Below are 23591 nucleotides of genomic sequence, written 5' to 3'. Positions count from 1 at the left end.
TGAAGCCTTTATTAATCCACTGAGAACTATTTCCAAATATTTTCTTTTTCTCCCTCGTCTTTAAAAGCTCTTAATCGTCCTGTGTTGATCTTAAGTGGTATGTACTACTCTGCCTGCAGGAAAATGTGTCTGCTCTCACCATCCTCAAGGAGGAGAACGATGAACAAAGTGAGGTGGAGGAAAGGGATGAAGAGAACCTCCCCTCTGCGTTACTCCAGGAGAAAAATCACGAGATCGACCACCTCAGCAACGAGATCCAAAGGCTTGAGCAGGAGCTGGAGAGTACCAGGGACAACAAGGTAAGCACAAGTTGTGCAGACAATACATACTGAGAGTTTCAACATGTTAATACCTGAAGAGGTCATGATGAAACTTTTCACTTCTGATTCTTATGTTAAGGTTTTGGAGGTTGAGCTGGAGGATCTGCGCTCACAGGTGGAGCACCTTAAGTCTGAGGTTGTGAGAGTGCGTGAGGACAAACAGGAAGAAGAGGAACGCCTTCATGAGGTCATCAGCACACTGCAGGCAGAACTTGCCACTCTAGGCCCCAACCTGCATGAAGTCAGTGACTCTCAGGATGGCGACAGCATCAATCCCTCACCGGCTCCTAGCCCAGAACCTCGACACTACCCTGTCCAGGAGCAAGAGAGGAGGGCAGGACCAAGAAGCCTGAAGCAGGAGCTCAGTCTAAATCAAGCGAAATCGTCTCGCCCGTTTCGATCTCGCCTCAAAGCTCTTCAGAGTCAACTGGACACCGCTGTGGCAGAAAAAGATGGACTGGAGAGACTGCTGCTCACTCAGGAGGAAGAGTACAGAGGGCACGGAGAGGAGTTTGGAAAGAAGCTGAAAGCTGAGAGAGGGAGGAACGATGAACTCCAAGGTAACCTCACAGCTAGAGAGGCTGAGCTGAAGGAACTCAGAGCCCAGATAGAAGAGAAGAGAAAGCTGTCACAAGAGGAGAGAAATAGTTATCAAACTGAAGCCAAAGAGATTAGCGCCCTGCATGAGAAGAACACCCAGCTCAGCTCTCTGATTTTGGAACTCCAAAAGAAAGAACAGGAGAGCATGAGGGAAATCACAGCTCTCAGAGCGAAGAAGCAAGAGATGAAAATGGAAACAGAAGTCCTTCAAGAATCCAGCCTGACTCTGGAGAGACAGGTCCAGGAGGGACGAGCCGAGGTGGTGGACATGGAGGAGCTGGTTGCTGAGGAGAGGACGAAGGTTAAAACTCTGGAGACTGTGAAAGAAGAGCTTTCTGTGGAGCGAGAGGCACTGAGGAGGAGGGAGGGACAACTTCAGGTGGAAATTGAAAGGCTCAGACAGGAGGTGACCTCAATGAGAGCCTGCATCCAGAACCTGACGCTTCAGCTCAGTGAGAGGGAAAGCAGTCAAGAGGAGGCGCAAAAGGAGGTGTTGGTGAGCGTCATATGTGATGTTTTTAGTTTTAAAAGCTCAAAACAAAGTGCAAATCAGTTTGATGATGCTCTGTTTAAATGATTAGTTTGCAAACTATGCAGTATAACAGACCTGTAATTATCTTGCTCTTTTTCTACAGTCTGCTGCTGGTTTAGATAAAGTCTGGGTTTTGAATTGGTAAACTTGCCTCAGCAGGTCCTGTGTAAAAGACAGGAAATATCTTGCCGCCGTTTTTTGTGACTGCAGGCAAGACCACATCTGGTTATAGTTAACGGCCGTAACACGTCACCACAGCGTCGCTCCTGAGACAGCAGAATCTGACTAATGCAGGGGAAGTTACGTTTGAGTGAGGAAGAAGGAAGATAATCTGTGTTAGCTGTTGTTGTTTAAAGCTCTGCTGCACTTTAACTAACATTTTCACATTCCATCTTGACAGGATGTGGTAAGGAGAAGTGGTCGCTCTTGTGTAAACATGGAGGCTGTAATCTATCTGTTAGGGTGCTGTCTTTGAAGTCAGAGCAGTTTTTGACGAGTTCTTGTTTGTTTTGTCTTTAGCAAATGTAGCTAAGGTTGTTAGAGAGGACAGAGAAGTTGCAAGAGGTTAAAGCAGCAGGACCAAATGACCTTCATGCATGTGGAAGCTGCAGTTAAAATCAGCTGTTTCATTAAATGAAAGTAGATATGAGGTTTCTATTCCTGTGAAAACTGAGATTTATGAACGGATGTAAGTTATGATATATTGCAGAGCTTCATTATTTTTGGTTATAGAGAGGATTATGTTGATTCAAGCTGCTCTATAAGAATATTTTCTTTGTGATAGACACATGCAGAGGTGACTCTGGCCAAAGCAGATGCTGCCTTGAGACAAAAGGAGGCTGAGCTCACCAGACTAAGGACTGAGTGTCAGGCTCTATGGACGGAACTGACCGCGGTGAAACAAGGACTGAGTAGCAGCGCGGAAAGAGCTGAGAAACTACATGTAGAAGGACAGGTGGGAGTATTTCATGGAAAGTCCGTTTTTATAGAAGCTGGAGTTAAATCTGTCATCCTTGCTCATTGTTGACAGCTATCTTCTGTTACTCGTTTCTGACCATCAGACCAAAGACAGAGCCCTAGTCGACCTGGAGACAGACAACCGGCGGCTGAAAGCGGAGCTTCGACATCTACAAGAGGACCTGGCTGTTCAAGAAGAGGAACTGGCCTATCAGCAAAGAGAACTACAGCAACTCAGACAGATCTGTCAGCAGCAGCAAACACTACCTCACCTACAAGGATACTCACAGAAAGGTAAGTGCCTCTTCAAGCTTGAACATACTCTCTGCTTTTATGGTTTCAAATAATAAGCCTATTGCACAACAATAATTAAAAGCAGCTCCACAGTGCTGCACGGGGAACATTTTAAAGAAGAAATCTCATAATAGTATTTATTTTTGCTACCTGTCAGATATTTCTCACAGAGCCTTTGAGGATGGCGTTTCCCGCGATGAAGCCTCTCTGAGCTCTCCGGAGGTTTTGAGGAGACTCGAGCGTTCCGAAGACAGAATACCAGAGCACTTCCACGCCTCGGTTCTCGGCTCTCGCCTGTCCGAGCTCAGCACACTGAACAGCACAGGCCTAGGTTTCCCGGAGGTCAAAACCTCTCTCAGGGTTGAAATGGAGCCTCCGCATTCCAGGACCATCACACCAGAGCCGGCCACACAGAGTACCCACTCCCCAGGCTCCATGTCGGACAATTTCTCCATGATCGACTCGGTGGACACTGACAAGGTAAACAGTCCAACACTGACTTTGACATATGCTGTGATTTTTTTTTTTTTTTAACTTCAGTTGTGGTTTAATTTAAGTTCCATTTTTATGTAATCACTTTTTCTTAGGTGCGTGAGTTGGAAGGACTAACAACACCTCCATCTCCTCTTGGCTCCACCTCCTCCTTGTCTGCTCCAGAATGGGCCAGTGATGGATATGGCAGCAGTACGTATCAGCACACTTAAACCAATATGCAATGATCATGACTGGGAAGATTTTCTGTCAACTGTGTTTAGCTAAATGGAGGATGCAGGGGTTGCTTGGAACAGGAAAAACTTTTTGAAAGATATTTTTGTTCTGATAAAGCAGATCTAGTTTTCTTGACTTTGGACAGATATCACTGACTGTTTTGCACTGCACGTTGTAAATCTGCAAGTTTAAAAGCTATATTCGGCAACAAATGATATCAGATTGCCCTGACCTGTCAGATATACAAACAGAAATCCCAGTGATTCTTATACAGGCATGCATATTTCAAAAAAGAAAACCTCTTTACTTATTTGCACTCACCTACAAAGAAAAGCTAAACAGTTTGCCCAAAACTCCAGTGCTCTGCTGTGTAAAAACAAACATGTAGCTTTTCTATCAAATTACAGTACACATTTGTTTGTATTTAGTGTATTATGTCTCCTGGAAATTAATAATCATTATTGTGATATTTTAGTATTCATGGCAGAAACCTGGCGCGAAAATCATTGAAAAAATGTGTCATCACTGACCAATGCAAAAATCACCAATAGTGCATGTGAGGTTGACTCAAAATAAACATAACAAGGTACATCACCATGTGCATGTTTTTCAGGTTTAATGGTGTACCTTGCTTTTTGTGTGTGTGGTTTTCTTAGGTTATTTTTTGTGGCATGCTTGTGTTTATCAGACTGCTGAAGAGAGTGTTATGGGTAAAAGAGGGCAGGTCATCATTACCTGCCCTCTTCTTCACCTTTTTGTGTTTTGAATAGTTTGGTTGATTGCAGCACTCAAAAAAACATGCTTTGGCTAATTACGCTTCATACTAGTTTGATCAATTCATTCTTAGGTTTTGATATAAAAAAGGAGAAATGTTTGCTGGTATTTTATACTTCCTTCCTCTGTTTTGTTTCAGATGTGAGTTCAGAGTTGGGTGCGAGGCTGAGAGTGGAGTTAGAACAGACTGAAAGGCTGGACGCTCAGTTTGTTGAGTATCTCCGCTGCAGAGGAATTAACCCCACAGTTAACACAGACAGTGCTGCAGGGAGCATGAGCTACAGTGATGACCTGCTGTCACCTGAACTCCAGGTAGGTTTCATTTATACTACTAGTAAGTCACTGTACTAATAATAAAGATTTAGTAGAAATTTAACTTGATTGTTGTCTTTTTTCTGCAGGCTCTGTTGAAGAAAGTGTATCAAGAAAGCTGCAGGATTCTCACTTTGTCCCAGCGTCGAGGCACTTCTTCAACCCAGCCTCACGGTGGGGACTTGAAAGTCTTTTCAGTGAGTCATTACTCTGAAGAAAGCTCCACACCACTGGACCCCCAGGACAAACCGTCCTCCAACCCTCCAATGGGCTGGCAGCAGGAGAAGAGGGCGCTTCAGGAGACTGTGATCGCTCTCAGAGAGCTGCTCTGTCGGATGGCTCAGAGACACACACAAGTATGTTTAACACTGAAGGGGGGAATGTGAACGACTATGTTTGATAATTTGCCTGAAGTTTTGAAACTTGTAGTTGTCTTGTGTTTTTTTTTTTGTGCTGATGACTTTCTTCTTTCTCCCACAGACTGACTCCAGGGGTGATGATGACTGGCACAGAGATCAGTTCTGCACTGACGGACAGGTAGAATATCAACTGAGGGCAGAGCTTGAGGAGAGCCAAAGACACCTGAAATGTGCTCATGACACACAGCAAGAGCAGAAGAACAAAACACAGTCGCTGAGGTATAGTGCACATCTCATAATAACATCAGTTAACACATCTTACACAAAAAGTGACTTCATATCTAAAAACAGATTACAACATATATATTTCCAGTTGTATAGAAAAGCAGCAACACTTTTTAAAATGTTTTACTTGCTAATATTATGCATTAGGTTTATTATAGGTTTTTGTTTAGCTTTCAAATAGCATTTGAAATAGACCCAAAAGTTATTTATTTTGATTTAATTTAATTGACTTTTATGTATATTTTCAGCTATGGTTGTTTCAACATCATTGTTGAAATCATAATTCCTCATTTATTTCATAGCGGGAAGTCATTTTTGTTCTCCACCGTGCTTCTGTCAGACTTCAAGATTTTTTTCATGCAGCACAAAGTTTAGAAGATCAATTTAAACTGTGCTTTTCTTCAGGCTGGCTGTTGAAGAGGGCGAGGAAGCTTTGAGGAGGGAGCAGAGCCGATTGCAGGAGCTTCAGCAACAACTGGAGCAGGAGAGAGCTCTGAGTCTCCGAAGGGACAGAGAGGAGGAGGAAAAGAGAGAGGTGAGAGGAGTAGAATGCCAAGTCGTACATACTCGCCACTCTGTAGCTCAACGTTTTCCTTTTTAAGCATCAAACAATGTGATGAATGTATGGGGTGCTCAAGCTTCCCTTTTTAAACTCTGTAAGGTGACCCTTCTCTTCCCTCTCCAGGCTGTGCACATATCTGCTGAGCAGCAGAGGTCGGAGGTCATGGCTCTGAAAGGTCAGGTGGAGCAGGAGAAGGTGGCCTGCAGCAACCTCAGACGAGAGCTCCAGATCGAGCAGTCCCGCAGCGTGCTTCTGGAGAAACGTCTAGGTGACAATCAGAAGGAGCTGGAAGATGAACGCCAAAGTTCTGCTCACCAACAAGAGCTGAGCTTCCAAGAAAGGACTCGTCTTGAACGCCTCCTGACTGAAGCAGAGTCTCGCCTCGCAGAAGTTCACTCTAAAGTTGCAGATGCTCACAGACAGCTGGATGAAGAGAGAGGCCGGTGCTCCAGGCAGGTGGATGAACTCAGCCGCAGACACCAGTCCGATGAAGCCAGAGACAGGAAGTTCATCTCCGACCTGCGCGCCCAGCTTGAGCAAGAGCGACGGCAGGGGGAGGAGCTGGCTGCTGCGACGGACAAACTGAGGGCTGAGCTACTGCAGAGCAGGAGGAGATGGGAAGAGGAGGACAGAACAAGGAGGGAGGAGCTGCAGAGGGAGCAGGAGGCTGCCACTCGACATCGTGTCGCTGTTGAAGCCTTGAGAGAACAGAAACAGGAAGCCAGTCGGGCCTTAGAAAAGGAGCGGGAGCAGTTCAGACACCAAGGGGTGGAGCTGTCCGAGCTGAAGGAGAGACTGCGACTGCTGAAGGACAAAGAGAGGGAGAGGGAGGAGCAGTGGGACAGAGAGAGGAGGAAGGAGAGGCAGGAGCAGATGGAGAGGGAGAGAAGACAGGAGAAGACTAATAACAAACTGGTACTTACGCTCTTTTCACAACTCTAACAACTCTCACAAATGTAATGATTTAATCTAAGATATATTTAAGAATATTGAGTAAAAAATCAACACACTGCCTTCTGAAATGTTTGTTTTAGTGTGAGCTGGAGTTGTTGAGGCAACAGGACCAGCAGCGCATGCAGGAGCTGCAGCACACTTTGGAAGAACTGGAAAGAGAGGAGAGAGAGATGGCTGCTCAAAGACTGTCTGGAAGGACAACAGGGCAGCAACACAAGTCTTCATCCTCACGGAGCAACTTCCAAACGGGTAGCGCACATCAAAGCAAGCAGGTACACACTGAGAATTGACAAATGATCAAGGTTATTGTAACAATACAGTAAAACTGGGAATTTACAGTGAAACGGGGACCTTTTTTCTTGATCTGTAAACCCTGTAACCCCCCCATGTAGAATCAGTCCAGGCCGTCCTCGCCCAAGCTGCTGGAAAAGTTGTTGGAGGAGAACTCGGAGCTGACTGAGCGTGTCACATCACTGAGTCAGGAGAAAGCCGCCCTCAAACACAGACTCACCTGCCTGGAGCGAGAGCTGCGTCGCACAGAGAATGAGCTAGCCAAGGTCACCACAGAAACTGAGAACAGACCTATCAATGATTTGACTAACAACTTAAAGGTCAGTAAAAACATACATGCACATTTGTTTTGACATATACAACCTAAGTCATTATATCATTATATTATTCAGTTTATTACTTAAGGATTGCTTTAACTCTCAAGATAGATACTCACATGATAGCTGAGGGTTTCTGAGATTGTTGTTCCGCTGATGCTACACAGTGATAGTAGTATTAACCTTGATTCCTATCGGTCAACAGGTGCAGCGTTTGTATGAGCGTTACCTGCGCGCTGAGAGCTTCAGGAAAGCTCTGGTGTACCAGAAACGTTACCTGCTGCTGCTGTTGGGAGGTTTCCAGGAGTGTGAGCAGGCCACACTGTGTCTCATTGCCCGTATGGGGGCACGGCCGTCACCACCTCTCTCCTCCCAGCACAGACCCCTTGGACGATTCAGAGCTGTTGTACGAGTGGTCATAGCTGTCTCGAGGTAATGTATACTAACATGTAAACAGTTAAGTGTCCTCAGCCTTTTGTGTGTGTGACACTAATCTAACACTTTGCAGGATGAGGTTCCTGACCAGGAAATGGAACAGAGCAATCAGACGATTGTCCGTACCTGGAGCTGTTAATGGGCATGCTTCAGGTCAGTTGACACATTTTATGATGACATGCATTACTTGAAGGTGAGTCAACAGTTAAAGTGTGAATGAGAAGTTTTGATTTAAATGTTTCTTGCAGGACCCAAAGCTGAAGTTTTAAGACGGCAACACCTGAGACTGAATTCTGACTCGCAACCAAACCGAGACAACAGTGCCGTTCATAGAGACACAGTGTCTGCCCTCATCCCACCCAGCAAATCACCTTTTAGGTTGCACAACAGGTGAAAACTCCTCTTCAGCACAGGCTTATCAACTTTAATTCTGTTGAAATACTTAAGACTTTCACCACACAAACTAAGGTATTTTTCTCACCCCAGGTCGTACTCCAGCAGCAGTCTGGCCTCTGGGCTTTCAGGAGGGACCTCTCAGGATCCTGAGCGAACCCTGACAGAACATATTCACCTTCTGGAGAAGGTCCAGCAGCGGTTGGTGGGAACCAGGCTAGGTGAGCAGCATTTACAAATATGGACTCTAATTCACCAAGGTGTGGAATTAAAAAAAGAACTTTCCAGAAATCCGGGCCACAATGGAAACACTGGGGGAAGAAAACACGTTATTGTCACCTCCTGACTTGTAAAGCATGTTTGTGACAAAAATAGAGTTCATTCAGTGATTATTTATCTAAAGTAGTATATTGAAGAGTGTCCATTCAGGTTAGTGGTTACACTGGTGAAGGTACCCCTAAAACTTAAAAACATCCCACATTAAATTTTTAAGAACCACATTAGAAAGCAATGAGTGATATCTCACTGGGAGATGTTACAGGACAGGAGTACATTGTCAAACTCTTAGACAAAGATCAGACCACACAAGAACAAATAGATTTTGCCAGGGTCAAAAAAGTCAGTGATGTTTCTCAGTCAAGTCATGATAAAAATGATTTATTTTAACATCTAATCTTTCCCATTATCAATGGACAAATATGTTGAGTAGTCTGATCCCAGCATTAGATGCATGTCACCTAATTTGGTCCCTTGTTTTTCAGGAAGTGTTAATTCCATTTGTTCATAAAAAGAAAAAGATCTGGTTAAAGTAAAAAAGAAAAAAAAAAGAACTTGTTTCTTTTGTGGCACCCTTCCTGAAAAACAGCATGTTTTTAAATCCCACAATCCCTGTGTGCTCTTACATCTCCCAACATAGAAAGCGAGACTCATTTAGCCCCACCTCCTACAGAGGAGAGGAGGATACAGTCAGCCTGTTCCCCTCATATGACTGGTTATCGGCAGCGCTGGCTGCAGGAGAATAGGACGTGGCTGTACCTGAGCTGCTTGTCGCCCATTTACCTTAACGGTCCAGGTGAGTGTGAGTGTAACAAACTCACTCCACCAAACAATAAAGCAGCACGGGTCTTAGAATGGGTGCTGGGTCACTGGGTGAACTAGATTGGCACTGGTCACACTCTGCTCTTGAACGTACATGCATTCTTTATTGTCATATAGAAAAAACAAATCCATAAATAAAGAATGTTATTTACCTTTTCTTATTCTTTTCTTTTTTGTCCCACCAGGTTCATCAGTGCTCCAGCCTGACCCAAAGCTGAAATGATGAATGTCTCCCATCTGCATATCTTTCAAAAACTGTCCATGCCTTATATCCATGTAGAAAGACTTATCACATGTTGAGTTTCTTGATGATGTGATTTTTTTTTTTAAGTACATAAATTATTTTTCAATATTTGCTATTGTATCTTTTCTATTCTCTGTACTGAAGTGTTTTGAAGTTTATTCCTTGTGTGTTGGGCGAACAGACGCTTTTCATTATTTGAATACAGCTGATATTTTTCTACTAATATTTTATATCTTTTTGTGCTCTGTAAATACTACTGATGTTCAATGCACGTGTCCAAATTTGCACTAGTTTTAATTGTAATCCAATGACAAATATATGTAGTGATTGCATAAATGCATAAAGGTGAATTGTTTTTTGTATTTTCTATGTTTTTCCATAAAGCTGATAACTATTTTAAATGTGTGTATAAACTAAACAGACTGTTTATTTTCTGGCAGCTCATTAAATAACTATGCCTTTGAGGTACAACACTTTTCACAATGCAAGTAAAAAACAAAAACCATATCTTATTGTTGTGCTGTGTATTTATTCTTAGTATGTGAGGGAACCAATGACATTTCTCTTTCACTTTCAAATTATGATAAGAAAAAAAATATTTTTCTCAATTTTTCCCTGAATCATCAATAGGATTTTGATATTCTGAAAGCACACATAGATTCCTGGTTAATTAGATCTTTTTTCAGTTTTAGGATAACTATCCTAATTTCAGCTGAGAAAAGGTCCACAGAAAAGGGGTGTGAGACTATAAATGCTCATGGAGGGCAAAGAGTTAAATTTGCCCTTATTTACACTACCTAGTCTTTCAGTTAAAATCAATATCTTACTAAAATTGTATTAATGTTTATTAATACTGTCTTAATTTTTTTTTAAAAACGTTCCCAAACCAACTCGTTCAAAATTAAAATTTCAGATTTACATGGATTCTACTGGATATTATAAAATAAAACCCCTGTGTGTAAGGCGCGCATTTCCCTAGTTCATTTCATATTTCTTCAATTCCCACGTTGAGAAATTTGTTGGAAAAGACATTTGCTGATTTGTTGATTTTAAAGAACTACTCAGTCTTTAACTAAGATGCCGAGCGTTATGTAACAGAACTTACATGTGAGCTGCTCAGCTGCAGCAAATGTTGTTACTGTTTTGCTGCTGACCTGATCTTGCCTTCTCAGTAAGGGGTTCGTTCGTTTATAGTATAGTCAGGCCGTTTCTGGTCGTTCTCTAATTTCTTCGTCCCAGTCAAACTGCAACTGTGAAACTCCGCCCACCCCTTTTTTGCAGAAACCTAAAACGTTCGCACCAACAGGATGGCTAAATGACGCATATCCTTGACGTTACAGCGCAACGCTGCTAACCAAGCTAGGCGAACGTTGGGCTGTGTGTCGTAGATTGTTATTAGACATCCTATCAGTTGTGAAATAGTCCTGGCCCGCGAAGAGACCACCGTTACACTAATCTCGTATTTGTCTGGGATGTATGGATGGATAGTTGACGGAATCTCGTCGCTGTTTGAGTCCGTTTCGGGGCAAAACCCCTCTGAGTGGCCCGGGAAAGGTAACGTTAGCGAGGAAGGACCCACGCGACCTGCTGCGTTAGCGGGAGCACCACGGCAGCAGGAGAGCCACGGCAGACCGGCTAAACGGAACTATCAGAGGTGGGCTGGCAAAGATTAAGACTATTTGTGTTCTCGTCGTAGGTCTACAGTTTAAACAGCGGAAATGTCGGTACTCCGTTTGATCATCCTGGCTATTAAATGCGTTAGCTGTCGTTCTCTAAGCTAAAACCGACTGAAAGTAGCTGTACACTTAAATGTAACGTCAAGTGTTAGCTAACTGACGTTTGATCTGCACTGATTAGCCTACCTGCGTGAGCTATCAGAAAGAACAGATAACAGTTTGTTCATTATTTAGTTTCTATCATTTACAATGTGTTATTGTTGTGGTGCATATCAGTCACTAGATTTACAGATGATGGAAAGCCAAACATAACAACACGTAACAACTGCTATAGTGAGCTATCCTAAAGTAATCTTTGATAACCAAAATCCCATGCCTTATCATTAACTTTATTACACCTAGCTTAAAAAAACTTAATCAGATTCAATAGACATGTGGTACAACTTGCATTCATGAACGTTTCAATGCTCCCTTTTGCTTAGATTGTTCTAAAGCGGTCTTAAATTAACTTTGTGAACGTGTAGATTAAGGTAAGGTGTAAAAGAATTGTTCTGGAGTGTTATCTCATATATTGTGGTTTCACGTAGTTCAATCAATGTGTGTGTTTTTTGTGTTACAGTGTTGATGTTGCAGACAGTGTGTGCCAGAGTGACCACATCCAGGCGAAGAGGCGCAAACGTGGTTCGTTTTAAAGTCGTACACAATATGAATTAGTGTCGAAGTCTTCCATAAATGAAGATGTTTGTTGATTTTGTGGTGTCTTCTTTTTCAGATGTAGTCATCAGTTTTGTGAAGAAGACAGTGGCCGGGGTAGCAGGTTTGCTCAGACTGCGAAACCCGCTGACCACCAGGTGGGAAAAGCCCAAACAGTATGAAGACATACAGGTTTGTGCTTTAACTCTCAACATCAGATATTCATTTATAGTTTGAGTTAGTGAACTTACAGGGAAGTGCACTAAGATGCTAAAATCTTCAAAAACATCAGATTTGAGTAATAAGGCCTATGTGTAAAGACTGTTAGTGGAAGACAGAGGTTTTTGTGCTGTAGTTAACATTTTGGTTATACTACTTTGGACATTCAGAACAACCGTTACCCAGTAGCTAAGTTGATGCTCTGGAGTTCGATATGGTTTTAATTACCTTTCATTTCTTCTACTGTTTCAGCCTGTGACTCTTATGGGGATAGATGAGCTGCACACCTCATGGCTAAACAGTTCTGAATGGAGGATGAGTAAGTTAGGGTAGCTTTTACCCCTGAAAGAGAATGATTCTTTATACATGCATCTTCTGTGTACTCGTCTTTTCTGTCATTTGGTTGACTTTTGTTCCTTTTTTACAGATAAACCAGTGAGTGGAGGGAATGAGAGGGGAGGGAAGAACCCTTTTCAGAGCTCTTCTCCTCCTCTAATGAGGAAATACAGGCAAGTTTGACTGTCATGCTTCTGTTCCTTTCATTCATTCAGTTTGCCATAAAAGTAACCAATGGTAACCAATGCTCTCTTACTAATGAGCATAATCTTTGCACATGCAGCGAGGCTGGGCTGTCTAATGGGATCCCTGACAGGGCAAGGGACCGGGAGAGGAGAGGCTCCCTCCAGCTACTGCCCTCCAGACCTGTTCTGAGGGTGGGAACCACTAATCTTGATCCAGCCTGCAATAGCTTTGGGCACCAACGCTGTTATAAGCCCAGTCTCACTGTGGAGGAGGTAAACTATGCAATGACTAAGCTTCATTGGTTGGATTTGTGTAAGTGTAGTTATAATGTTTTGTTGTCTGCTTTGTTTGGAAGTCTGCATTATTGCCAAGACAGGCGACATCATTCAAGTCAAATATAAAGCTTTCTTATTTTTCTTTAACATAAACTTAAAGAACAAACGTTCTTGTTGATAATCTCTTAGATTTTTGTATTTGAAAAAAGGGAACAAACACCTTGATTAAGTTATTGAACACTATAAACTGGGCTTGTCACTGTCCTATTTCCGACAAACCACATGTGGGTGACCCTTCCTCTTGATTAACTGCAAGTCCTCACTTTTTTGCTTGCTATACCCCACTGCTTTGTAATATTTTGCTGTCAGTCAAACATCATGTATTTGTTTCTCCCCTCAGACCATAAAGCAGAATAACAAAGAACATTACAGGCGTCTACTGGAGATGGTAACTGAGCAATACAGCAAAAGCCAGCCTCTACCTTTCAACCAGACGAAACCACAAGAGTGAGTATAGCCCTATAATAAATGTCACCACAAGCTGCTAAATAACATACTGAACAACCTGAGCTGATGATTCCTCTCCCAAATGCTTTCAGTGCATTGCTGTCACAGAGTGATCCCAAAAGTGCTGCGTCAGGGAAAACAATTGAACCAATGCCCCGGAGGATGGGATACACGGGTAAGAAACACTGATCTGAATTTATGCCTGTAGACTTGCCCTACTTCTTTGTGTCGTCATTTCCAAATAACACATTGTGTTGACTTTAAATGTTTTCTACAGCTGCCCCAAGTGTGTATTCATGGAGAAATGCACCTGTCATCAAGGAGAGGTTAGTGTCTTTATATACTGTATGTGTTTTATGTATAATGAGGATTTGCGCTTATTTTACGAACCCCCTTCTTTTGTACCTCCAGGCACAGCAGCTTGGCTTTCAGTAAAACATTCACGGGAACCTTTGAGGACACACAGCCTTTAAGATGTGCAAAGGTAGTCATTTCTCTTGCTTTCTTGTGACAGAATTTTCATTCATTTATAATTCTGGTCTGAAACTTGAATATATAATTTCTCTTACCTCAACCTCTGTTACAGCAGAAACAGGCTGCAGAGCTGGACCTTTCTACAGAAGTTGCCACTCGCCTCAATCTAGTGGACAGAGAGACTCCTGCAGCCAGTGTCCCTGACACACACACTACACACACCGCACACGCTCGACACAGTGATGAAGACATACCTCGGCTCACTAAGGTGAGATGATCAGGAGAAGGTGTGGTCACTGAGTTGCAGAGAGTGTGGATACAGTTTATTTTATTTAGATTGTGTTGTGGTTGTTGTTTCTTGTGTAGGAAATGGCAGCAGAGGTGAGCTGTGCTCTGGCTCAGAGTGATCCCAACCTTGTGTTAAGTGCAGCTTTCAAACTGCGCATCACACAGAGAGACTTGTCCACGCTGCAGGAAGGCGGCTGGCTCAATGATGAGGTAAGAGTGTGAGGATGGGTATAATTTGTTTTTATTATTGAATTCAGTTCACATTTGTAGATTTGACTAATTCTATTTTTGAAATTGTAATAGTCTGTATGAGACACATCAGCTTTACTCTAGTGGTAAACATTGACAAGGGTTTAATAGATCTACCAAACAACTTGAAATTGGGTGTGTAAGATCCACACCTTCTTTGTCATTTAAAAAGTGAGCTGCATCCTTTACACCAATGGGACCAATACCAATGAACCAGTTTGAAATGCAGAGAGAAGTATTTTATTCTGTTGGATACACCATGAGATGGATCAGTTGGCAGCACCACTTCGAATGTTTGTCTCCATCATTGGGTCATAATCATGCATTTAAAGCTAGGGTTGTTAGTCACTGAAAACTAGCATAAATTTGAATATAGCATGTCTATCAGGACTCTGTCTAATTTTATTAAATGAGTAAACTACTCCAGCAACCTGGAGTTTTGGTTTGATTGAGAAGACTCTAATTCAAGTCAACAAATGACCAGTGGAGGGGCATTGTACGGGTCCATCAGTACAAAACAGTTGTGATCACATCTGCATGGAAACTGCATGTTGCTGAACACAATGGAAGTCTTCTTGTAAGAATATAGGTTAAACCTTTTTAGTTCACTTTAAAGGTCGCAGGTCAATCAGATCTTTTTCTTCTTCTTTTATTTCATATTGTTTTAAATAATAAGCTGTAACTTTTTTTTAAAAACTTGTGGTAGTTTAATGCTCAACCTTTTCTTCTACTGCCTTGTACACATGCAAGTGTTACATTCCATCTGGTCTTTTGACACTGACAAAATGTACTATAAAAAAAAAATAGTGGCACCTTCCTCTTTATGAACACTGTTATTTTATTGTCTCTGTGTGGAGTGTGGGCGTTTGGCACAGCATACGAGTTCTGTTTGGGGGTATCAGTAGCTAGCACAACCAGTCGCCATGGAAACAAAGCTTGTTGCATGATATGCCTTTCAATATTAGCAACACAAAATGTGGCTAGTAGCACCGAGATGCTCAGTATGCTTATGTAAATGTTCCTTTTACTGTTCTGTTGATGCACTGCTGCATGTAGTATCACTGTTATACTAACTGTAAGCCATACTTCAATACCTGAATCATAAGGGATTATTAATCCGTTGACAAAATTACTTGTCAATGAAAAAATCATCTCATTTTTGTCATGAAAGCTAAAAGGTAACATACTGTATATCAGATTTCTTTGATCATTTTCTTCTGTTCCGTCTCAACAGGTGATTAATTTCTACCTTTCCTTGGTCATGGAGCGGTGTGCTGGTGAGGCAGCTGGACTAAAAGTCTACACCTTCAGCACCTTCTTCTTCCCAAAGCTGCGTGGTGGTGGCGGAGGAGGAGGCGGGCAGACTGGAGGTCACACTGCAGTGAAGCGCTGGACCAAAGCAGTCGACCTTTTCCTCTACGACCTCCTTCTGGTCCCTTTGCACTTAGGTGTCCACTGGGCACTGGCTGTGAGTCAGAACCACAATGACTAGATGTGACTTTTGAGATTTTGTGATAATTGGCGCCTTAAGCAGATTTTGCCAAGAATGGATGCTCTGAAAATGCTTGTCACTTCAATTCACCTGTATCAAAAATCGAAATCATATTTGCTGAACATGAGAAGGTCCAGGAGGGCAATTATAGTGCACATTTTAACATATTTTTCTTTCCTCACTCCAGGTTATTGATTTAAAGTCGAAGACAGTGAAGTCATATGACTCAATGGGACAAAGACACGAGGACATCTGTAGTCTTTTACTGTGAGTCTCCATGGTGCTCATAAGCCTTGTTATCAGTCCTTCTAAATTAACTTTCCCACATACTGTGCCTTGTTTCTGCATATTAAACAGCATTGTTGTGCTCATCTTCCAGACTCTACCTTAAAGAGGAGCACAAAGCAAAGAAAGGCAGAGAACTTGACAGTGCCAAATGGACTGTTGGCAGCTTGAGGTCCACTGTAAGTTAAACTCAAATGAATCATCGCTACACTTCTTCTTTTGAACTCCTACGTAAGGGTAATGTTTTGTGCACTTTTCATTCCCCTTACAGGAGATTCCCCAGCAGAAGAATGGAAGTGACTGTGGTGTTTTTGCTTGTAAATATGCTGATTATATTGCAAAAGGAAGACCTCTCACCTTTAAACAGGTATTTATTTGTTTTTATTTTTGTATGTTTTATTTGTGTTCTTTTTGACATTCATTAGGCTTACACAGATATTAATGTTTCTTATTCTCTACAGTGCCACATGCCTCTCTTCAGGAAGTTAATGATTTGGGAAATCGTCAATCAGAAGTTGCTGTAGATGATCAGAACAATCTCACTAACAGCCCAACAACAGAGACTTAATCAGTGGGAGCAACACGTGCACACAACATTTGATGATGAAACAAACGAATGGGCCAAAGAACTGGACTAAACTGACTGAAACCTAACCCAGTCTAGCTGCTCTGGTCTGGTAAAATCAAACGCTAGTCTTAAGAGTTTCCTGCCAGGAACGCATTAACATTTTGTAATCTCTAAGTTGTAATTGGAGACATTATCGGGATGTAAGAATTGTATGTCTTATACAAGCTTTGGCACTACTGACTGAGTGTGTTTATTTTATTGACCTTTGATTGTTCGATTTTCTGTTTGAAGTTCTGCCTGAAGTGCCTTCAGCCCTCTGACACTGAGCTCAACTCAGAGCATGCTCTTGTATATTTTGAAGAATTATTTTGTCACATACAACTCTTGGTCAAATGTTAACAGCTGGACTCAAAATTCAGTGAATAAGATAGTCGCTGGTTAGTGATATTTTTGTATAACTTGGCTGTTCTCTGACAATGAAAATCAAAATACCTCCCTTAGAGAACAAAAATGCATGATTGAGTGTTACATGCCTGTTTTGATATTATTTATGACTGGAGTGAATGAGAAAATGACATTTAAGTGTGTGTATATTGTTTGTCCCCCATTAGTGGAGCATTACTAGATGTATTCCCATTTGTTACATAAGGCGCTGTTAGGTCTGTGAATCTTTTCCATAGGCATATCGCAAGAGGCTACCTAGGGCTATGTTATTTACTTACAGTCTAGCATATTGCATCACAAACTACTGTACAAATATGCATGTTTGAGTTCATGCTTTAAACTGTGATTTTTGTTCCTCCAATGTAATAAATATTATTTTTTTTGGCTAGATCTTTGTGTATTCAATGACTCAAGCACTTTCCATTCTTCTACTAAAAGAATCATTACAGAAATGAAGACCTAGCATTTCCACCAAAGTGGTAACTAACTTCTTAGCTGATCTAACACAGTACATGTATAAATGTGTTCATTTTTAAAATCTTTTCTTTTTTTTATACATATAAATAAATACAAATCATGCTTTCTTTTCTTCAAACATTAGAAAACATCGGTCACTGAATCTTTTCTGTAGAAATGCAAGGGGGTATTTTGTCATCCACTTCCATTGTGATATGACATTTTTCTATAACTAATATTAGGACTGTTTTCTTGTTCTATTACATCTTTTTCTCATAAAAATGTGACTACTCTCTTTAGAATATTGATATGAAAGAGTTTTTTTTTCCGAGACTCAATTCTGGATATCTTTCTTTTCATTGTGGTGCAAATACTTCATCATTGTATTAAACACCTTGACCAAGTGCACATTTGTGATGTTGATCAGAGTAATTGGTCAGAAGAAAAAAATTAAGGAAGGATATACAAACTTGACTCTCAAAGTAACAGTTTGATGCAAATACGCCATTGCACTTGAAGCTGCTGTTGGTAGGAATGGTGTCAAAAACTTTACTTTTTTTCTGCTGGGTTTGGAGAAAAGTTCATAATACCCATCGGTACTCATCGGTAAGTGAAGTAATTTGAGACTATTGCGAAATCTCTGTGTTTTCCAATGCCTTTGTATCGAGCAATGTTATTATTCCCCTTGTTCCCGTTATGACGGACCAATCATAGCTAATACCCAATCCTCCGTCCTGATTGGTCGAGTGGAGGCCCCACTACATTGCCCTGATTAGCTGGGAAGCCACTACTTCCTCATAGAACGCGCACAACGATCTTTTGTAGTGTTGCCATTCGAAATCTCTCTCAGAACTGATGTTTATATCATGACTACCAACAGCAGCTTTAACTAGAAAGTAACACATCAGAGTGACAACATTCACATTTTCCTAACAGCCTTTGATCTTCAAGGACTTAAAAATAAGTTTTGTCCAGAGCAGTGGCGGTTCTGGGGAGGGGCCAACAGGGGCCAGAGCCCCTGTAAAACTGAACCTGGACCCCCCTGTGGCCCCCCCTCCACACCAAAATAATATTATACAATAAAAAAAGCTTCGGTATTGCGCCGATATTACAGGCGGAACACGTGTGTGGCACTTAGTTCCAGTCCCTTAGAGGGCTAAGGGACTCATGTTGAGTGTAAACAGATAAACAGCTGCTGTCAGTCTGCATTTTGATATAGTACACAGTAGTATATATGTCTAGTATATAGGGATGCACTGATGTTTTTGCCAATTTCTTCTCAGCCGGTCCTCGCCCTTCTCAGTCTTTTTTGTCAGGGTTGAATGTGTCCCTTTGACAACACCCTTGGCCCCAGCCTGCCCCCCCCCCCAGCAAAATTGGTCTAGAACCGCCACTGGTCCAGAGTCAAAGAGACAATCATAATTTAGGATTTTGAGGTGGCCAATCAGATTTCACGGGGGGACAGCCACCACCTGGATCAACCCCTGAGAGGATGGCTATGTCTTCAAAACGAAAAGGGAAAGAGAAAATTAAATCAATAAAAATAATTTCCAGTGGTCCTCAGATGACCATTCAACAGTTGTTTAATTCTGTATAGCAAATACTGAATACTTGCCTTTTGTTGCATTTTTTTTCTTGCACTTTCTTGCTTTTATTTTGAAAGTCAGGCCGGAACGAGGCGACATAAGGATATTGTCGACGGTGGTTGAGAATAGCGCCACTGTTAGCTAATTCAGATCAATCCGGTTTACCCTGCAGTCACTTCGACAAACATCTGTCCTTAATCCGTCATTACAGTCAGTGTTGCACGATTGCAGATCTGCTGTTATTGTTATATTAATATGAGTGACAACGAGAAAGATTTCAAGGAGGAGCGGGTGAGTCATGATTACCAAGTTTAGGAGAGGACGCTTGGAAAATGTTGGGCTAGCTAAGATTAGCTAGCTAACTTAGCTGCTATTGGCGTTTGCAGGTCTCGTAATACCAAATCTTAAAAAATGACCTCAAACCTGAACAAATGCTTATTTAAAGTTATATAATTACTAGTGACTAAAGTTCAGTTTATATATATAAATATACATGTACATTTTTTATAGTTTAATATGAAAACATCATAGCTTTGTTATCGAAAGGACGGCTTGCGGCCTACACAGCATGGGACCGGAGTGTTGTGGCCGCCGCCTCGCCATGCTATTATTTGACTGTATGATAATGTGTTAACTATAGTTATATAATTACTTTCATAAAAGAGATATTGGCATCTAGTCAATATTTGTCTCTGTGTTCGTCTTTGTATAAGTATATTGTTGCATAAATGTTATCACAATTTTATGACGCTAACATGAAAGTGTATTTAGCTGATCAATGTGATTTTCTTGGTTTTGCTGTTTTTCTTTGTACCTCTTGGTTCTTACAGAAACCAACATGCCTTATCACCCTTGTTTGTTCTTTGTTAAGGTTGAGGTTGGAAGAAAGAAAAAGGCGGAAGACGTTTCAGATGTGAAGTTATTAATGTTTGAAGCTGATGGTGTTGATGCATGCTAATGTATGGGATGCTGAAAAGAAGCGGTCAAGATCTATCCCCACTACTAGTGTTGTAATGGCAGATGGTAAATGGGGGAAGAGGAGGAAAAAGAAGTCATAATGTCAAAGAGAAGAAAGAAGAAATGAAGGGTTGTTTTGAAGTAATGAAGTAAAAGAAGTTATGAAGTTAAGATCAGAAGTTTACCAGGGTATGAGTAATTTCCACAGTTTGCTGTTATTCCTCTTTCATACTGTTCCTTTCTCTTAAGCATGCACAATTATTTTTCCTCTCTTTATTCAACATCATTGGTCAATCTTCCATACATTTTAGGTTCTTTTTTTTATAATGATCTGTCTTTCAGCTAAATTCATTTTTAATCTAAATATTAGTTCCAATGTGTTACATTTACATACATATAATCCGATTCCATAATATTTAATGTTAAATCTGTTAAAGGCCAAAATGAGGTGAACTCCTTGAAAGGAGCATGCAGCGGGAAAGTGCTGTCACCTCCTGGCCCTTAATTCTTGCTGATCACTATATGCTGCCTAATCTTAGTGTCCGGTCTGTTCAGGACTCGCGGCATGGCTCCAGGAGTGCATCCCCTCAGGGATCAGCCAAATCCACCAGTCGCTCACCAGCTCGTTCCAAAGGCTCTCGGCGATCCAGATCTAGATCTCGTTCTCGATCCAGGTCCAAGTCCAGGTAAAAAGGGTTTTGTATTTATGTGCATATTAATTTCAAGGATAGGTTGTAGAAAGAGGACTTAATTCAGATTTCTGAAGCTTTTGTGTATACATGTAATACATGTTAATGGCATGCTGAGGCTAAAGTATATGTCTGCCCACAGGTCCCGTTCCCATCGAAGCTCACGCAGGCACTACTCCCGCTCTCGTTCCCGCTCCCACAGACGCCGTTCCAGGAGCCGATCCAGGAGCTGGGAGTATAGGCGGCGCAGGAGCCATAGTCGCTCCCCTATGTCAAATCGTCGCAGACACATTGGAAACAGGGTATGTATTTAGGGCTTCTTGCACATGCTTGGTTTTGGGTTGTCATGGTTCTTAAAGCGTTTTTGAACATATTGTTGCGATCGCTGCCTTACACTTCTTTTCTCTTTCTTCTCCCAGGCTAACCCAGACCCAAACAACTGTCTGGGTGTGTTTGGACTAAGTCTCTACACAACTGAGAGAGATCTGAGGGATGTGTTCTCTAAATATGGCCCTTTAAGTGATGTCAACATTGTGTATGACCAGCAGTCACGACGCTCAAGAGGCTTTGCTTTTGTCTACTTTGAGACCTATGAGGATTCCAAGGAGGTAAAGAGCCAGTCTTGCTGTCATAAAACATTTTTTCAGTGTTGGTAGATGTGTCTCAAGACCAAATTTGAAAATGTTGTCATGTAATATTGAAACCTCACTGAAATAATTAATTAATTTTGTGGGTTTCAGGCCAAGGAGCGAGCTAACGGGATGGAACTTGATGGCCGCAGGATCCGAGTAGATTTCTCAATTACAAAACGAGCCCACACTCCCACTCCTGGAATCTACATGGGACGTCCAACCTAGTGAGTGTTTGAGAACAAGGCAACATGGATTTTTTCTTAAAGTTACTGTGTATGGCATCTAAATAAAACTTTGTTCCATGTTTACTCACAGTGGTGGTGGTGGAGGTGGTGGAGGAGGAGGAGGCGGCAGCGGTGGCGGCGGCGGGGGAAGTAGTGGCGGCGGCAGTGGTGGTGGTTCATCACGGCGCACCTCAAGGGACTACGACCGAGGCTACGACAGAGGCTATGACAGGGGTTATGAACGCGATTATGATCGCTATGATGAACGAGAATACAGGTCTTACAGGTTTGTTCTTCTAACTGTAGCCACTGATCATTTCTGACAGTGAAATGACTGATTATTTGTTAAACTACATTGTATAGTGTTTAATATTAACTAAAATTGAGCACTTACTTTATTGAGTAAAAAACAAGTAAATATCAGGAGCTTAGGAACAGTGAATTCAATGACTCATTGGACATTAAAGGCCTCAGATAAAATGTTTTTGGTTTGTTTTTCCCCTACAGACGCAGATCTCCATCTCCTTACTACAGTAGAGGGTACCGTTCAAGGTCCCGCTCAAGGTCCTACTCACCACGTACGTATGCCGGGTTTAGAATAACAATTTGTTTATAGTTGTTTATATTTCATCTCACACATACTGAAGAAGTTGAAGTAATCAATGTAAAAAATGCATTTTACAAATTTTCTCATTCCTTTGACTTTTTTTTTTTACAGGTCACTACTGAAAAGAAGACTCCATGAAGATTTCAGTGTTACGGCTTGGATTTTTGCCTTTTTATGTTACCTTTTTTTCTTTTTTTTTAAACCAGGTTGTGTACATATAGGACTATTGGGATGTTGATGTTGAACAATAATACATTCTAAAGAAAAATACATTCTAGAGATAAAACTCAGTATTGTTTTGCAGAAGCTGCAAGGCAGTGTAAAAATATGTAACAGAAATATCCACAAAACTCCTGAAAACTTGTAGAATTTTTTTGTTATAGAAGTGAAGTCTTTAAAAGGAAGTCTGTCTCAGCCCCACAGTGTAAACGGGGGTTTTAACCCTACAGAATTTACAGTAAGAATCTTAGAATATGTGTCTTGCCTAAAAAAATTTAAATTGGCTTGCACTACATGAAGTAAGGGTAGTAAAGGGCTGGCTTGTTTTTTGCTTTGCTCAAAACAATTGTTTTTACACAAACAGGAGTTTCTATGGCTCTTCAATTACAATTTCTCATCATGCTGTTTGTATGTAGTTAGTTTGCTATCTGGAATGTTTTTGACACCACATTTTGTTTTTTTCAGGTGGGAAATACTTTATGTGTTGTGTATATAATTGATTAAGGTTTACTTGTTGTAAGATATTGAAATGGTCATGTTGCATCATAATTTTAAACGTAGGAAAACTGCAGATATCGTACCATAAAGTCACATCAAATACTTTGAGTTTTTATTTTGCTTGTATTTTCTTCTGTTTAGATGTTGTTTTTCGTTGCCATAAAAGAAATAAAGAAATCGATGCATAGACTTTATGCAAGATTCCTTGTTTTTAATTTATATTGAATATTAAACCAATGCTACACCACAAAGGGAAGTTTTTGCTAAACAGAATCTCAAAAATTGGGTATTTTTGAAAACCCACAGAATGTGTTGACTGAATGAACTGAACACTACCACAGCACCAAGGAACACCAACAATTGTGATCTGGGAAATAAAATGCAGTACAGATCTATTGTATCATGTCATAAAGTGACCTTTATGCCAACCGTGCACTCTGGAAAGTAGAGTTATTGCCATATTGGACAACTCAACCATACAATTTAACTGAAGTGCGATGATAGCGGCTGGACTAATTATTTTTTCACATTATCAACCAGTGCTGCTAATGACCGTCAAGGAAAAGTCTATATAGTGTGATTACATGTGACTATAT

At 41.3% G+C, this 23591-nt stretch overlaps 3 protein-coding genes across 12 annotated transcripts in view; all 3 read left to right on the top strand.

Annotated features, from left to right (window-relative positions):
* The window catches only part of pcnt (pericentrin), a 38559-nt gene extending 28617 nt beyond the window's left edge, over positions 1-9942 (top strand). For all 6 annotated transcript variants that reach the window (XM_034674600.1, XM_034674599.1, XM_034674601.1 and 3 more), the window contains 18 exons: positions 120-299; positions 400-1416; positions 2237-2407; positions 2514-2703; positions 2861-3183; positions 3291-3387; positions 4325-4497; positions 4587-4853; positions 4978-5135; positions 5547-5676; positions 5827-6618; positions 6738-6929; positions 7050-7268; positions 7471-7697; positions 7774-7853; positions 7949-8090; positions 8187-8314; positions 9377-9942. In XM_034674600.1, the coding sequence (XP_034530491.1) occupies positions 120-299; positions 400-1416; positions 2237-2407; positions 2514-2703; positions 2861-3183; positions 3291-3387; positions 4325-4497; positions 4587-4853; positions 4978-5135; positions 5547-5676; positions 5827-6618; positions 6738-6929; positions 7050-7268; positions 7471-7697; positions 7774-7853; positions 7949-8090; positions 8187-8314; positions 9377-9414 (4524 nt within the window). In that variant the 3' untranslated portion in view covers positions 9415-9942. The remainder of the gene's footprint in view (positions 1-119; positions 300-399; positions 1417-2236; positions 2408-2513; positions 2704-2860; positions 3184-3290; positions 3388-4324; positions 4498-4586; positions 4854-4977; positions 5136-5546; positions 5677-5826; positions 6619-6737; positions 6930-7049; positions 7269-7470; positions 7698-7773; positions 7854-7948; positions 8091-8186; positions 8315-9376) is intronic.
* A 591-nt stretch (positions 9943-10533) lies between these two features.
* senp2 (SUMO specific peptidase 2) lies at positions 10534-17515 on the top strand. 2 transcript variants are annotated; one of them, XM_034674874.1, is made up of 17 exons: positions 10534-11089; positions 11731-11792; positions 11884-11996; positions 12276-12342; positions 12451-12532; positions 12643-12817; positions 13221-13327; positions 13420-13502; positions 13605-13653; positions 13739-13811; positions 13917-14069; positions 14168-14299; positions 15573-15806; positions 16018-16097; positions 16210-16294; positions 16387-16482; positions 16577-17515. In XM_034674874.1, exons 1-17 carry the CDS (start codon positions 10908-10910, stop codon positions 16637-16639), a joined length of 1836 nt encoding a protein of 611 aa, XP_034530765.1. In that variant the 5' UTR covers positions 10534-10907; the 3' UTR covers positions 16640-17515. The 2 variants fall into 2 exon arrangements, with proteins under 2 accessions (XP_034530765.1, XP_034530764.1); XM_034674873.1 differs by having other exon boundaries at positions 10664-11089; positions 13914-14069.
* Positions 17516-19240: 1725 nt separating this feature from the next.
* LOC117806353 (transformer-2 protein homolog alpha-like) lies at positions 19241-23189 on the top strand. 4 transcript variants are annotated; one of them, XM_034675262.1, is made up of 9 exons: positions 19267-19460; positions 20041-20082; positions 20682-20812; positions 20958-21117; positions 21235-21423; positions 21556-21671; positions 21763-21948; positions 22179-22249; positions 22390-23189. In XM_034675262.1, the coding sequence occupies exons 1-9, from the start codon at positions 19425-19427 to the stop codon at positions 22398-22400; spliced, it is 942 nt and encodes a 313-aa protein (XP_034531153.1). In that variant the 5' UTR covers positions 19267-19424; the 3' UTR covers positions 22401-23189. The 4 variants fall into 4 exon arrangements, with proteins under 4 accessions (XP_034531154.1, XP_034531153.1, XP_034531152.1 ...); XM_034675261.1 differs by having other exon boundaries at positions 21763-21957; XM_034675263.1 differs by lacking the exon at positions 20041-20082 and having other exon boundaries at positions 19241-19460; positions 21763-21957.
* The last annotated feature ends 402 nt before the right edge of the window (positions 23190-23591 follow it).

This window comes from Notolabrus celidotus, chromosome 22 (assembly GCF_009762535.1).
Source record: "Notolabrus celidotus isolate fNotCel1 chromosome 22, fNotCel1.pri, whole genome shotgun sequence".
In the NCBI taxonomy this organism is placed as follows: Eukaryota; Metazoa; Chordata; class Actinopteri; order Labriformes; family Labridae; genus Notolabrus; species Notolabrus celidotus.
The sequence above is the reverse complement of the archived record's forward strand: the minus strand, read 5'-3'. Positions and strand labels throughout refer to the sequence as shown.